This window comes from Aegilops tauschii, chromosome 3, assembly GCF_002575655.3.
Source record: "Aegilops tauschii subsp. strangulata cultivar AL8/78 chromosome 3, Aet v6.0, whole genome shotgun sequence".
Lineage (NCBI taxonomy): Eukaryota > Viridiplantae > Streptophyta > Magnoliopsida > Poales > Poaceae > Aegilops > Aegilops tauschii.
In genome coordinates this window covers 97,725,298-97,742,231 of record NC_053037.3, presented here as the reverse complement: position 1 = coordinate 97,742,231, position 16,934 = coordinate 97,725,298, and the positions used below count along the sequence as shown (strand labels likewise).

Genomic DNA, 16,934 nt, shown 5'->3' with positions numbered 1-16,934 from the left:
ATAGATGAAATAGAGAAGTTGTCGATGTTGAACGCATGGCAAAGGGGCGAGAAACTCAGGCCACTCTTCCTCCGGACTTTCTTTCCACGCTATTATGGATAGTCAGTCAGTTTCTTGATAATATCCACCTGTGCATGAGTATAGCACAATCTATGCCACAAAAGATCCCGGAAGTCCTATGATTCTGGGAGGGATACATTTAGATTTTTAGTTTGTGCGTGAATTATACATCGACTAGCAATACAAACTACTAGACGAGCAAGGCACGCTTCATTTTGTTTTGCTCTGCTAGTCAACGTTGTGCGTCTAAAAATTAATTAACGGAGTATTGATGTGTTCTATAATCTTGGGCTAGACGGATTTCGTGGTAGTTTAACTTTAGAGAATGTGGTATTTACGATGGTTACTTACATAACCTCAATATTTACCGTTTGAATGTAACATGTTGTCTAGATGTATTTCATCAGAAAGCACTATGCATAGATGTTTTAGAGACTTCTCTAGATTCTACTACATGTCCAAAGATCACTCCTTTTTGAAACTAATGAACAAAGTCAACGTGGGGGATGAGATGGAAGAGTACGACGGTTTGAGAAAACTGATTTCACTCACTTTACAAAATTCATTTCACCCAGTTCAAAATATATATTTCATTTGTTCGAGAAAACTGATTTCACTCATTTTAAAAACTATCAACTAAAAAATCATTTCACTCGTTCTAAAAAGTAGATTTCATTTATTTGAGAAAACATATTACACTCATTTATAAATGATAGATTTCATTCATATCAAAAAAACACATTATAGTCACTCAATTGAAATACTATGTTAATTTCACTCATTAAAAAAACTGATTTATCATTATAAAATATATATCTCATATTTCACTTCGCATGTACTAATATATTGCAACGTATTTCATTGATCACAAATATCAGTTTCAAACATTGAAATAAGCAGTTTCAAACAAAAATTAGATGTATTTCACTTTTTTCAAATAAATTATTTCACTAACTTCATAAATCACTAGCTAGTTTTAGATTTTTTTAAATAATAAGTTGTCGCTGCTTTATTACAATATGCTCCCTTCAAACAAAATGAATTGTCGGTCCTCCAAATGAATTGTCGTTGTTTTAGTACAACTTTATAATACTACAAACAGTACTAAATCAATGATATCGGTTGCACCATGGCTTCAAGCAACAATTTTGATGCATCACCAAATATTTTCAGAAACAAAGTCACATACGACATAAACAATGCCGAGAGTGAACGAAGGCAAAGTGAAAGAAGAGTCTGGAAGATAAACCCTGCTAAAGATAAATCAGTCTGGCCCAACTTTTTTTTGAAACAAGGTAAAAGATTTGCCATTTCATTGAGTAAGGAGAAGGTTTAGACAATGCCACAAAGCGGCAAGAAAATAAAGGCCTACTCTCGCGCCATTACAATACTCAAGTGCTTGGCGCCCACCAAAGCCCAAAGAGACAACTCCTCTTTAAACTTACTAACAAGGACCGCCGACGGAGCAGCCGTATTGTAGAAAATTCTAGCATTGCGCTCCGACCAAATCTCCCAGGAGATGAGCATCATCAGCCTTGGGGGATTCGCTATGGATATGAATGTTGCCTGTCCACCATTCCCTCACTGAGACCCTCGTCACCAAAGCTGCGGTATTGATGTGCTGCAAGCCGAGCCACTGGAGAATTTCATTCCAGACGCGAAGGGTGAAACGACATTGGAACAGTAGGTGGGCCGCCAATTCCTGACTTTGCTTGCAAAGGGGGCAAAGACCGCAGTTGGGCCATCCACGACGAAGAAGACGGTCTGATGTCCAAATCCTATTTTGAAGAGCAAGCCAAGCAAAAAATTTGCACCGCCGAGGAGCCCACACCTTCCACACTGAAAGAACCATGTCCGACGTAGTAAGGCCCTCAAATTGCGCCTTATAAGCCGAGGAGGCAGAATACAAACCGTCTTTGGTGAACTTCCCAATAATGGAATCCTGCATATCCTTAACAAGTGTGACCTGAGCAACCTTTTCCTAAAGGTTGGCGAACTGTTGAACGTGGTCGATGGTTAGGCCATTGGAGATGTCGATATGAGAGATTCAAGTGTTGGTTGATAAAGCTTGCTGGACCGAGCAGTTTTTCTTTTTTGATAGATCAAAGATGTCAGGTGCAATATCACGCGGGCACAAACCATTCAGCCAAGAGGAGTTCCAGAATCTGGCCATACGCCCATTGCCAACCGTGACTATGGTGGCAGCCGCAAACAAATCTTTGTCCTTATCCGTACATGGCGTGCCCATACCAATCCATGGTTTTGTGGGCTCTTTCCATTCAAACTAGATTTGTGGGCTCTTTCCATTCAAACTAGAGCCATCGAAGCCTAAGAGCCTTGAAAAATTTGTCTAAATTGAGCACACCCAGGCTACCACCTTGTCGGCTCCCGCCCAAAGATAGGGACGGCGAAGATGGTCAATTTTCTTGAGAACTGCCATCAGAATATCAAGAGGTGTAATATGGTAAATGGCGATGGCAGAGGACAACTTTGACAAGAACAACCCGGCTAGCAGTAGCGACATGTCTTCCTTGCCACGGAGGGAGCTTGCCAGCGACCTTATTGAAAATGGATCCTTCCAATACAGTTAGCGGTCTGGCCCAACTTTCACAACCCATGCCGAGTCATGGCAACGAAACAACTTCAATGCGAACCAACCTATAATTGAATGGTTGGAGAGACTGATATTTCCAACCCATTAGGGATCAAGTCCTGATACTCGCATTATTTCTGGATATATTTCAGGATTTCCAACAAAACGAATTCAGTGGGAGGAGACGTTTCCGTCGACGACGAAGCGCAGTGGGAGGAGACGTTTCCGTCGACGACGAAGCGCCTACAGTGACTTCGTAAAATTCAAAATGATATGCCGGCTTAGTCTCTTGAAGATGCTCGATAGGGTGTTCGTGTATACATTCATAGAGATGAATGTATGCGCGTATATATAAGCGCTTGCGTCTATATTGTGTTATTTATAGAGATGAATGTATGCGTGTACTCCCTCTGTAAACTAATATAAGAGCGTTTAGATCACTACTTTAATATTTTAAACGCTCTTATATTAGTTTAAGGAGGGAGTATGTATGAGCGCTTGCGTCTGTATCGTGTTAAAAGGAAAACAACTTCAACTTTAACGATGAGTATCACAATTGGTAAGGAAAATATGCAGGGTTCAGAGCACGCGAGCCCTCCGCAATCGATCCAATGTCATTGTCACTACCTCTACCTGGACTTGCCCAACCGCATTCCGATTTTGCAACAACAAAGCAAACCGCGTAAAAGCACATCAAACACGCTAAATCCGGCTATCGAAGCCGAGGGAACCTCGACCCCAACTCCTCCTGACGCCATCAACGTCGCCGAAAGAACCCACACCTCAGCAAAGCACGCGGGCAAGAGGCCGCCATCCGCCAGCCTCTTGATCGTAGGCTGCTTCGAGACGATGCGCCTAAGAGGAGAAAGACGTGAAGACGTGTCCACCACCTGATTCAACGGATCTAAGTTCCCCTCCGAAGCTATGGCGGCCATGGAAGAGGGAAGGAGCACAACTTCCGAAGCCATGGCCGTGAGGAGAGGGAAGGAGCACAGCTCCTGGTCGATGCTTCAAGGAAAGAGTGCGACGCCCGCGCGCATCGCCGTCGCTGGATCCGGCCTAACAACCATTGCGGAGACACAACCGTCGCTAGCTGGAGCAGAGGTAGAGGAGAGGCGCGAGGTAGAGGTGAAGGGTGAGGAAGAAGACGCCGGCGACGGCCACGAACGCCACCCCGTACACCAGCCGCCCCAGATCACCCATCGAGCATACGTGGATCTCTTGATTTAGTTGGAGGTAATACCTATTTATAGCGACGGTGCATCGTCGTCGCCGCCGTTTGCTGCTGGCTGGTTTCGATAAGATCGATCGGCCAGACAACACGGCAGCCTCGCTGAGCTGTGAGCGCGATGCAGCCGCGTCCCGACACGTGCCGGCAACGTGTCGCCATACCAGTGGCCGCATGCATGCATGCACGCCGGCTGGACGAGAGGGGAGGACTGAGGAGAGACGTGGACGTCACTGCCCGCCACCACTCCAGCCCGTATATATTTACCTCACGTGAGGCTGAGGGCCAGCTTTGACTTGCCAAAAAAATCTATTCCCTTTGTCCAGCGTTTGGGTTGTAAAAAAATACAAGGCCTTTTTATATTCCCTTGTATCAAAAGAGTATTATCCCTTCGTTTTATAACGTATATGTATAGATTGTTAAAATCTCAAACCTTATAAATTTTGATTAAGTTCATAATCAAATATATTTTACATCTAGAATTTGAAACATATATCATTGGATTCTCATAAGATGTAGTTTCATATTTTATGTATTTGGTATGCACATATAAATATATTTTTGTCACTCTCTCATACTTAATCTCTAGGAAGATCACTTAATTTGTTTGCCTTATCGTGGGATATGATCTCACTATGGAGTAGTGCGGTTCTATGGGGGGTTTTGGAATGTCCACTGCGATTGTAAGCTACTGGTTGACCTTCAAAAGATGAGAATTTTGACAACAATGTGTGCCTCCCCATTTAAGAAAAGCTCGAGGAGAGGTGGCTGTGTTGCACGAGGCTTGCTCCCGTGCACCCCCTAACTCAATTTCCTAGGGGTATTCTTGACCCCCGCCATCTATTTTTTCTCCGGCCCGCCGCTGCCCATATCCAAGCCCCGTAGCCCATATCCAAGCCCCGTATAACCCGTATGACCCATATGTATGTATACGGTGACATCCGAAAAAAAGGATGACACGACCCACGACGGCCGATCCATCAATCACGCAGCTCAATCAATCACGCAGCTCCTCCATCATTCTGGTGAGTTTCTGTAGGAATATCGGCGGCAGCGATCTTATCGCCGGCGATCTCGTCCGAGAGCGCGCGCGGCACCGTCGTCAACCTCCAGCGCTCGCAGGTACCGCATCCCGTTCCCCACGTTTGTCTCGCTCGCGGCAGCATCAAACGAACTGCCGCTGTTTTCGTCGTAGTGGTTAACCTAGCGGGGCGGGCAACCTAGCTTTCTGGCGGTCCAGGCCATCGTAGATCTTGTTCTGGTAGTGCTGCTCGTCGTGATATACATAGAGATCACGCGGGCTAAAGTGGGTTTCTTCTTTCTAGGGTTAACCTAGCGTCGGTTGCCGTCGGTTGTGTGCACGACGGCTCCGTTATTTGATGCGGCGGCTTACCTAGGTATCCGGCGATCCAAAATAATCACGACTGGTGCCGTGGGCTAGGAATCCGGCGGTGCATGTTATCACGGGTAGCGCTGCTTCTCGTGATCCAAAGTGATCACGTACTGGATTCGTGGGACGTACCTTAACGCCGCTTGGTGTGGAGAGGGGGGAGGATCCATGGCCGATCAGAGGTCGTTGGCGTCGGTTGTGTGCATGATCTGAACGCCCTCGGTTGGGGCGCTCTCCGGTTGGTGTAGTTTATTTAACATCCGTGATCGTGCGCTAGGTGTTGTATATGTCAGCATTGATAATGTTTGCACATGTGATGATACATATTAATTGTTGTAGGAAATGGCGGACGATGAGTTAACTGATATGATTTATGACATGGAGTTTGGAGAACTGATGAAAGACTAGATAGAAGATTGGTCAGATGATGAAAATTCAGATCGTGGAGATAGGTCAGAGAATGGGAACGTATTGGAAGATCTTAATGTGAGTGGCATTATCATGTTGTAATTTTTTGGTGGCATCCGACAATATTATATTTTGAAAATTTATAGATGGATGAACATGATGATGGTCAGGAAAACAATGAGCATGATGATGGTGAGGAAAACAACTCGGAGATCTCGAATGAAGATTACATTAGTCAGGTATGGAAGTGGAATTTTTTGTTGGCATGCATGCAAATTGAATTAATCCTGAAATATTATATGATAAGTACTTATGTATTTGTGTTATATTTTTCAGCTCATTTCCGAATGTCATAATGCGTACGACTATTACGGTGAATCCGACGCGGAGACAGGCCTTGATGTCGAATCATTAGCTGCATCTGATTCTGGGGAGTCGCAATCGTCGGTCATCATGAGTGAGGTATGTATGTAATCAATGTTGTATGGAAGTAATGTTATACCATAGAAAACTGTTTTCATGGCTATGTTATGATTGTGTAGGTGACAGAAGTTGAGGGGAAAAAGAATGTCCAAGATACTGCTAGTGCAGATGATAAGAGGGATATGTTCATGCAGATAATACAAATGACTTTTATGTCTCACGAGGCTGCGTATGATTTCTACAACAGCTATGCTAGAGATAATGGTTTCAGCATTAGAAAGAATAGGGTCAGGTATAGCAAAACCGAGTCACGTCATATGCGTTATAGGCGGTTTGTTTGTTCCAGACAAGGAAAACGTGACAGCAGGTTGCTAACCGAGGAAGGACACAACCGTAGGCTCAGACCCGAGACACGCTGCCACTGCAAAGCGCACCTGACCGTGAAGTTTGACCAAAAGCGTGGGGTTTGGTATGTTGATAGTTTTGAGGACAAGCATAGCCATATCTTGGCAGGACCGGACGAGGTACCTTTTCTTTGGTCCCACAGAAAAAATTAAAGAGTACCAGAAGCATGAGATAATGTCCATGGGAGCTGCAGGGATTAGAATTCACGACATGATGGATTGCTTCATCAGCAAACATGTATGGTACGGCGGTGTTGGTTTTACCAGGCGTGAAATATACAACCTTTGCGCCAAGGAGAAGAGGAAGCTGCTTTCAAAAGGTGATGCTGCCACAGCCATAGGCATCATGGCCAGTAGGAAACAGAGGGATCCTAGCTTCTTTTTCGAGTACAAGCTAGATAAGGAAGGACATTTGCATAGGATGTTCTGGTGCGACTCCCAGTCTCGTCATGACTATGAGGACTTCGGCGACGTGCTTGTATTTGACAGCACGTACAAGATGAACCGGTATGGTATGCCATTCATACCCTTTGTTGGTCTTAACAATCACCGGAAGACCACTGTTTTTGCTTGTGCCATAGTTTCGGACGAGACCGAAGAGACATATGTGTGGCTGCTGGAGACTTTTTTGAGGTCCATGTGTCAAAAGATGCCTATGAGTGTTATCACGGATGCCGACGCTGCGATGATCAAGGCAATTCGCCAAGTCTTGCCAGACGTGTGGCACCGTATATGTACGTGGCATATAGAAAAAAATATGAAGATTCACCTCAGTCACAAGTCCTTGAAGGAGTTCCGAACTCTTCTGTACTACAGCACGTCCACGGCCACGTTTGAGGAGAGATGGCACGCGTTTTCCAAAAGATGGCAGTCGGAAAAAACAGTAACATGGTTGAGACGGATGTATAAGAGGAGGAGACTGTGGGCCGCGGCTTATCTGACAGAGGGTTTTTGGCTTGGCATGAAAAGCAACCAGAGGAGTGAAAGTATAAACTCATGCCTTCACCTCCACCTAGACGGTGAAATGACCCTGGTGGATATGATTTTGCACTATGAGAACGCCGTTGTACGTATCCGTGAGAATGAGGCACGAGATGATTGCACGGCCTCACAGAGTTTACCGGTGCCAGTTACTAGCTCGAGGGAACTTGAGATAGCTGCTTCTCACGTCTTCACTCCAGCAAACTTCTATATGTTGCAAGCTGATCTTAGGAAAATTGGTGGCATGGAGATTGTAGAAATAAAGCTCGGAGACGGATCACAGCAGTACATCGTGGCCTGGAAGAATAACCGGAAGAGCCGTTTTTGGGTGGAGTACACTCCAGTAAATTCCGTAGAAACTATAAGGTGCAGCTGCAGAAGAATGATTCGAAAGGGTCTACCTTGCAAGCACATATTCCATGTACTGAAGTACTTGAATATATCTGAAATACCAAAGTGTTTAGTTCTTGTGCGGTTCACGAAAGACGCAAGGTTGGGACTGCCCGCCAGGCGCACAAGCGATCTGTTGGGATTTGGATGGACTGGAGCAGCTGAAAGAATGAAATATAGCCAGGTCAGTGTGTTGGCTTCAGAAGCTATGCATGCAGCATGCAAACACCCAACTTTGTGGGATCAGTTACAGGAGAGTTTGAAGGCCGTGATAGCTAAGAGCCATGAGTATGATCAGCTAAAGGAAAATTTGAGTAAGAAAACGGCTGATCTTAGTACTTGTGCAATTGAATATGTAGATGATGGTGAAGGCAACATAGTTGAAGTTCATGATCCTATTAAAGTATCAACGAAAGGTGCAACTAAGGTAGATGAGAACCGCCCTATGTCGAGAAATGGTAGGCCACTTTCGTACGACGAGATCAGAATCAGGTGCGGCGCATGCAAATTGCTAGGGCACACTAAACGCAGCAAGAAATGCAAACTAAATAAGAAGTAAGTTTTTGTATGCATTGTAGGTTATAATTGTTTTTAACTTGTCATTCATTAACTTTTCCTGTTATCGTGTGCAGAAGCGTGGTGGGCGAAGAAGAGTAGAACAGTTGCTAAAGTTATGTTAGGATGAATCCAGTGATCTAATAGTGAGGTGTTTACAATGTGTTATTGCATACATGATACATGATATATACTATTGCAAGAGGCCAGTACCTTGAGATAGTGCTTGTAGCATATATGGACTAAACAGGAGGCGGTCACTAGGGACTTTAATCATGGAAAATGGATAGCATTTTAGCCATTGTAATGATGGCATCTTTTGTGTTGTCCATTGTAGTTATATTATATTAGAAAACTAGACGATACCGGGCATGTTGTTGCGGGAATGTTTTGCAATATATTCATAGAGAAATGGTTACGTGTAACATGTATATGTTGTTGCGGGAATATTTTGTTTGCATGTTGTGGTGAACCTTTCTCCATACATGTTGAATGACGAGGTGGCAAACTTGCATGTTAAGAGAAATAGGTTAGTGGTGGCTAGTTGTTTAGATATAGAAGATGTAATTATGTGTGGTAATAATTAAAAAATTTTCACTCCTTTGGTTCACCACCATTTAGATATAGAAGATACCAGCTCACTTTGGTCTATAGTATAGACTTCGTACCAAAAACCCACCATTTTCCCCTTATAAAGAAAAGAAAAACCCACCATTTTATGGCTTGTAGTGTAACTCGGGCCGCTTGTCGCGATGACATGGAGGGGAGGTGACGGATGCCGTAAGACGGCGCGACACACGGCCGCTCCCATTGCCGAGCCCATTTAACAATTTTTATTTTGATTACAGCCCGTTTAAATGGGCCGCGCTGGCCACCTGGTCGGGGCAGTTTTTCCCTCGCGATCTCCACGCGCGTTCTATCTATCCACTGCAACCGCCGCCGCCGCTGCCGCCACCGATCCACGTCTTGCCGCCGGTCACGTTACGCCATGGTTTCGTGGAGCGACGAGTCGAGCTCTTCTTCGGATGGCGAATCCGTGACTAGCCTGCAGGTACGCTCCTACTATATAATCTCCAAATAGTGCTAGGCTTAGGGTTAGAGTTCTTCATTTCCGGTATTTAACGCAGGGCGTTGATTTGTGCATTATCTCTGTTGTTTCGTTTAGCTTCCTACGACTATCCCTTGCTATGAATGGAGTTGCATTGGTCACGATCTGTCTTCTCGTTGTCTGCATCGAGAACCTTGCGTCAGGCTACTTGCTTTTGATTCCTTGGACACTGGCAGATGTTTTCTTGCCTGTGGTCAGAAGGTATGTTGTTCCGTACTGTAAATATATGTTTAAATTACCTCGTGCTCGATTTACTTCGCGGTAATCCATTGTTCTGCCCAAAATTGCATACATTTCAATTAATTTGTGCATTTACAAAGTCCGTATTTATGTTGTTTTTTACGGTCTAATATTTATTTTAGCACATAATAGCATATACTTGTAGTTAATTGATCCATATATATATATATATATGTATATCATTGCATGCTACATTTTGTGTTTATATGATTGAGACCATATTTTTAGTGCATTGCATGTAATTGTATTGCATTTGTGCATATATGATTGAGACCATATTTTTTCATACTGTAGGAAGAAGTGAAATGTAACTATGTGGAATGGGTAGACCCGGAGTGGTCAGTGGCTACGAAGTTCTGCCTGAGAGAACTGTGGAGCATGTATGACGAGAAGCTGAGACAGAATATTAAGAATGCTGAAGAAAAATGCATGTTAATTGGAGAAAAGAGGAGGACGGAGGAAGAGCTGAGATTTTTCAAAATGGACTTTGCTAAACTGGTGGCTGATAAGGAGGATGCTCTCACGCAGTTGGGCAATGCAACATTGTCACTTAGCGATCTCAAAGAGGAGCTGGAGAAGAATAAGATGGCAGATCATGGTTGTGCCAATCTACATCAGGTCCTGAGGGTAAAGGCTGAGAAAGACCGGGACCGGGTGGTGCTAGAGAGAGACCAAGTGATGAGAGAGAGGGACCAGCTGAAGCAAGAGAAGAAAAAACTTGAGTATATTATTGCAGATTTTCTCAAACAGAAACATGGGTACGTTGATAAGATCAAGAAGCTGAAGGAGATTTGTGATGAATTTTAAGTATGTTTTGTGGTTTATTGTTGAACAGAATGATCAAGTCCTATCTGCATTGTGGCCAGTTCATTTGTGTAAGGTCTAAGTATATTATATTAACCAATAAATTATATCACTTTCGAAATAGTTTGCCCTTGTTTGACCTGCATCCTAATGTGGGTTCTTGGCTAAGCACTGAAATTATTTTGCTTCCACCGGAGCTCTAAATCGTACTGATCAAGGGGGCGAAATAGTAGTTGATCATGTGATTGATGGTGCTACTGATCCTGATCTTCATGATGCAGAAAAGGAAAAGGCTAACAAAAATGCAGCAAAAAAACTGTGCAACGAGATTTGAAGCAACACATAACGCCAAGGGAGTCTGGCGCAAGACACGAGGAAGATCCACCTGTGGACGCCGATCCCGAGAGATCCAGCGGCAATCATGCGCACGGGATCCCAGGCGGATCTGCCTACTCCACCAACCGCAGGATCCACGGGTGGCCCGTCTGCGTCCGACAAGCGGGCTGTCTCCACTGAGCGGTCGGGCGGGACCGGACCTGGCGCGTCCCCCCGCGCCAACTGGCGCTCGTCGACTGGGTCGCCCGCGCTGGGACCGGATCTGTCGTTGTCTCGGGCGCGGGATCCCACACCGGATGGCACGACAGCCGAGGTTGATTCTCAGGCAAACAAAAAGGAATTTATCAACTTTTTTTCTTATTGTTGAATAATGCCAAATCAAATCAAATAAATATGCAAAAGTAAAAAGGAAATGAATTACTCTTCCATGGAAAAAAAGAATGAACACAGCAGCAAAAAACATTAAGGTAGAACAAATGAAGGGAAGCAAAAATTTATTGGTACGAACGTATAGTCTGACTGCATTACACATACACAAGTATGTGTGAGCGACCAAAAATCCACACAAAATCCATGGTATCGTGCTTATTACATGAATGATAGAAAATCAAAGTTGTCCATGCCGGGAAACGTGCTTCCGGACTTAAAACAAACGACTGAAACTAGAATCTTGAATCATGTATGATGTCTTCACGCCTTGCTTTTCTTTGCGATGTCGCGGATTTTGTTCTTCACACAGTCGAGCGTGTTGGTAGGTGAGAGAACCAACTCGGCGATGAGACGCCTTCTCCTTGCATTAACAGTGCCCTGAAATTTTTAGAACAAGGTTTAATGAATAGAAGTTGGTATTATACGACAATTGTACAAGTGTACGAGCAGAGAGGACAAATTACCTGGGTAAAATCGGCGGTCCATCGATCCCCGTCCCAATGCTCCATAACTTCAATCACAAAAGGCCACAAGAGTTCCTAATATATATGCAAACATTAGTCACCGTGCACACGAACATGTCTTTCGTAAGTAGAAAATGATGAACCATAACTCACCCGTCCTCTTGTACTGGCATGTCGATCTGAGGTATGATAGGCCACTTAGTGACGTCTGGATATTTGCCAGGTGTAATACGGTTTGCCTCTTCCATATCAATTGCTATTGCTAGTCGCTATTTGAAAGAAAGTAGTAGTGAGAAACCATATGACATTTCATATGAAGAATGCTCAATGTCGGGGAGAGTACCAGTGCTTTCACAGTGTCGAGAGAGAACTCGAGAGGATAGAGCGAATCAAAAACTCGGAATTCTTTCTTGCGGTTGTGCATCACCACGGTGATCCAGTGTGTATTGCCGACGTTCAACGGGATAAACGACTGAAATGTGGAACACATTTGTAATCAGATGCAATTATGCTTCTTGAAATGAGTGTTAATGAACTAGTAAGAACATATCGTACCTTATCACGGACGGTATACTCGTCCAGAACCCTACGTACTGCTCCAGCTCTGCTCAGCGCACTATCCATGTTGTATTTCGACGGTTTAGGGTTGTCTCGTGCCTTAGCACGATCAACAAGGTATTTGGACCTCCAGGCTGGACAGAGGTGCCGATCATGACCAACGCGCAGAGCCAAATGTGTCTGATAAGCATCGATAATCTGCGTAAAATAATAAAACATTTTATTTTCGTAGATGACACCTAGATTATGCACTTAAATAGCAGGACATGGTAATAGATCTTACGTCATCCGCCAGCCATGTATGCTCAAGTACCGGTCGTATACTCTCCACAGTCACAGAGGTGCCACGTTCATTGTAGTAAACTCTTTTTGTCATATTCTTCTCAGACCGAGCAGTTGCCTCCACAAACGCAACAGCAGCATCGATGAGTTCCGGTGTCAAATCGTCCTTAACAGAGCCTTCCATGTCATTGTCACTAAACAGAGCTGCATGATAAATTACGAACGTCACGAACGGTGAGTACATGAAATGGTAGTAAATTAAGCACTAAGATAGCTACTAACGGTACCTCTAGTTGCGGTAGTGTTGCCGGATGGCTTAGTACCGCGAGCGCTTCGCTTGCCGGGCTTGTCAAGTTTAAAGGGGGATTCAAATTTCTTGGGAACAGTCCGTCGGCGCTTCCCGGATATAACATCGTCTTCTTTTGCGGTTGCTGCAGACTTTTTCCCCTTGCTCTTACCCACCATCCTGTCGATAGAACTTGCAGAAATGTCAATGTCGGACGATTCTGCTCGAGGAGAATTACCTACAATCCAAGGGTTCTCCGGTGTTGCGCCGCACTCATCACTAGGCTTCGTTGTCTTGTCAACATTTAACTTGGTAGGTGTTTTCTAGTTAACAAAAAAATAATGTGATAGGTTCAGTTAACGAAAATGAAGATGCATAATTGAGATAAATGAAGACAAATAAATGAAAACATACTTCCTCATCATCGTTGTTCTGGTTTACAACAGGCTCGTCAGGCTGTGTCAAATCAATCACCGGCTCTAGACCGTCAGAGTCATCCTTGTACACGAATTCTTTTTTTCTGGCGGTCCATTCTCAAAGGAATCCACTTCTAGGTCGGCATCGTTGTTGCCGGAAGCCGCAGCAGCCGCTGGCTTGTACATCACACCATTTTGGTTCAACTTCTCTAACAATCTCTACATTACATAAAAAATATTAATTAATGTCGGCACGGTTTTGCAACTTCAAAAATGTTGTAAACATAGAATTAAGGGTGTGTCACCTCGGCTACTTGTTCTGGTATTTCCTTCATTTGGCTGCGTATGTAATCCATACACCGCTTCATGATGAGGTTCATCATCTCGTCCGCGTTTGAGGCTAACTTGGACTTCTTTGCCGCACCAACGGCGGGCTTCATTTTTGGCTTTTCTGATTCGGGTACTCTGCGCTCCTGCGCCCTATACTCCTTGGTTATGTTGTCTTCAATCTGCATGTGAAATACAAGTATATGTGATCAATAAAAATATTAATACAACTAATTATGTTATATAAAAGTTAAGAAGTACCCAACGTAATGAATTACCTTGATGTTACCACGGCCACGGCCTTGGTCATAATCAAACTTGTCTCTCCTTGAGGCTGCAGCTTCAGTCCAATTCCTCATTAGAGGTTCCATGGACAAGCTAGGATTGAATGCGCATTCACCTTCCAGAGGCTGAACCTTCTCCCAGTACAGGTACTGCATGAATATGAAAAATTACAATTAGTACTATACAGCAGGTAAATTAGCAATCATATTTTTTTTGCAATGGTACAAGTCTGAAAGGTGTACCTGCAGGAGAGCTAAGTTCCCTCTCGGCCATTGGCGGAGGTGTTTGCCTTTCCTCACGTTGCGAAGGCAGTCCAGCAGAACCCGGAGGGTGAATGCATTCCAATTAATCTTGGATATACGCTTCACATCGTCCACCAATGCGTAATATTGCTTTGGTACAGTCTTGCTCGACATGGGAGCAAGAACTGTTCCAAGCAACACGAGGACAATTCTCCGAAGGAAATCGTCGTCGGCAGATTTATTTTTTGTGATGTTCACAATCAGATCATCGATGACTATGTTACATGTGGTCTTGCTCAGGAATTGAGGCGGCACTCGATCTTTAACATCCTCACCTTCCTCACCGAGAATACCTTCTGCCGACAGTCCGTGGTTCTCCAAGGCCAAGATGCACTCAACATCCACGGCACTGAGAGACACTTCGCCAACCAAGTCTTGTACAATGAATCTGCCCTTGCTAGGATCAAATATCTCAACCATATACCGGATCAACAGTGTACGCATCTTCAGCGAATGTATCTGAAGCATGCTACGGAGTGGTGTTTCGGCAAGTGCGGCCCGTTGACCGGAAGATAGACCGGCAATAAGTTTGCACTATTTTTCTACGGCGCAAACAATTTCTCCGTTGAGTTCATCCATCCTGTTAAAAAATATACTTGGTTATAGTACCATAAATTATGTAATCAACTTTTTTCCTAACATATTGTTGCATAAAACATAATAATGGAATACACTATCCCACAGTAGATAGAAAACTATACAACATAATTTATTCATACTGAAACATTCAGCACAGACACGTGCAGCACATAAAATGACAGTTTAACAAATACTTATTTAACCAATTAGTTTCATAATAAAAAGCAACATAATTTATCTAATCATTTATTTTCATATGGTACTGTACAAATAGATATAAGAATCGGTGACAGTGCCTAATTAACAGTATATTGAAAAGAAAAAAACGAAATTGTGCATACTGGAACATGCATGAAACAAACGTGCATCACATACAATATTAGTCGGCGTCTCATAGTTGCAACATGCATGTCTTAGGGCATTGCTATAACTTAAAGTGACTATGCTATAACTAACACTGATAAAAAATTGTTGTTTATTCATCAATCCAACCTACAAGTGAAAGACAACAAACAACATGCAGAAACTAATTTGCAATCGTAGGGCTATCTAATCAAATACACGCACAAACAAATCTAGTGTCATAGGCCTATCTAATCTAATACACGCACAAACAAAAAACATCTACTCCAACAGATGTAATGCGAAGATTATGCGCTAATTAATCTTAGTCCTATTGAATCTAACACACGCACAAAGAAAAGCATCATGGATGCAGTACGGTTGCCAACATACTGGATCGCTCGATGAAGATGGAAGTTGTCGGCGTTGTAACGTGGACGCAGTTCGTCCACGACGGCCAGCACGCGCTGACGACCTGGATGTTCTCGACGATCTTGCTGGGGTTGGGCCGATGCTAGGGACGCAGCTGTCGTCGACTCGGCGGTAGGAGCCGTCGTAGACGACATGAAAGACGATGCCGAGACTAAATAGGAGGAGGAGGATCTCCTAGGTCGTCGTAACCACCAGGGATAGAACGCCCGTGCTCTTTGCCTTCCTTAGTTGAGGAGAGGCAGTACGTGCTCCTAAATTAAAGGGGTAGGCTTCCCACGCTCGAGTTTTTTTTTGTAGATTCCGATCCGGGAATTGTGTAACAAATCGCAGCTGCTCCTCTCTTTAAGCGATGAGGGGCTCGTTTGATGTACTTTTTTTCTTTTCTTTTTCATATTAGAAAATTTTGATATCAAATAATTATTTCAACTCAACCAAATGGCCCAAATTTTTTTTCACACAATGGGATGACCATGGACATCATGCATGCCAATTCTCATAGATTTCCGACACTCAATGCATTTACTAGGATTTTGCCAGTGAAAAGAACCCGAAACGCTGCCCGGACGTGACGCAATGTTCGTTCGGTGTTAGGAATGGCTCAGATGTTGCATGGGGGCCTACATTGGGCATCCTCACATGGTGCCAAAGTTTGGTGTCATTTCATGCAGGCCAGCACATAGCACATGTGCAATCACCATCATTCGGGTCTGCCGTAGGGGGAGCCCGAAGGACGTTATTTTTCTGGACTCAACCAAATGGCCCCAATTTTTTTTCACGCAATGGGATGACCATGGACATCATGCATGCCAATTCTCATCGATTTCCGACACTCGATGCATTTACTAGGATTTTGCCGGCGAAAAGAACCCGAAACGCTGCCCGGACGTGACGCAACGTTCGTTCGGTGTCAGGAATGGCTCACATGTTGCATGGGGGCCTACATTGGGCATCCTCACATGGTGTGAAAGTTTGGTGTCATTTCATGCAGGCCAGCACATAGCACATGTGCAATCACCATCATTCGGGTCTGCCGTAGGGGGAGCCCGAAGGACGTTGTTTTTTGGACTCAACCAAATGGCCCCAAATTTTTTTCACGCAATAGGATGACCATGGACATCATGCATGCCAATTCTCATCGATTTCCGACACTCGATGCATTTACTAGGATTTTGCCGGCGAAAAGAACCCGAAACGCTGCCCGGACGTGACGCAATGTTCGTTCGGTGTTAGGAATGGCTCAGATGTTGCATGGGGGCCTACATTGAGCATCCTCACATGGTGCCAAAGTTTGGTGTCATTTCATGCAGGCCAG

General features: G+C 44.1%; 1 protein-coding gene across 1 annotated transcript; it reads right to left on the bottom strand.

Moving 5' to 3' along the window:
• Positions 1-11,610: 11,610 nt before the first annotated feature.
• Positions 11,611-14,713, bottom strand: LOC109734293 (uncharacterized). The gene is made up of 11 exons (XM_073511626.1): positions 14,210-14,713; positions 13,961-14,116; positions 13,661-13,864; positions 13,488-13,574; positions 13,354-13,395; positions 12,977-13,262; positions 12,685-12,857; positions 12,369-12,569; positions 12,157-12,285; positions 11,814-11,888; positions 11,611-11,727 (listed from the first exon to the last, which is right to left on the bottom strand). The coding sequence occupies exons 1-11, from the start codon at positions 14,711-14,713 to the stop codon at positions 11,611-11,613; spliced, it is 1,974 nt and encodes a 657-aa protein (XP_073367727.1).
• Between the last annotated feature and the right edge of the window lie 2,221 nt (positions 14,714-16,934).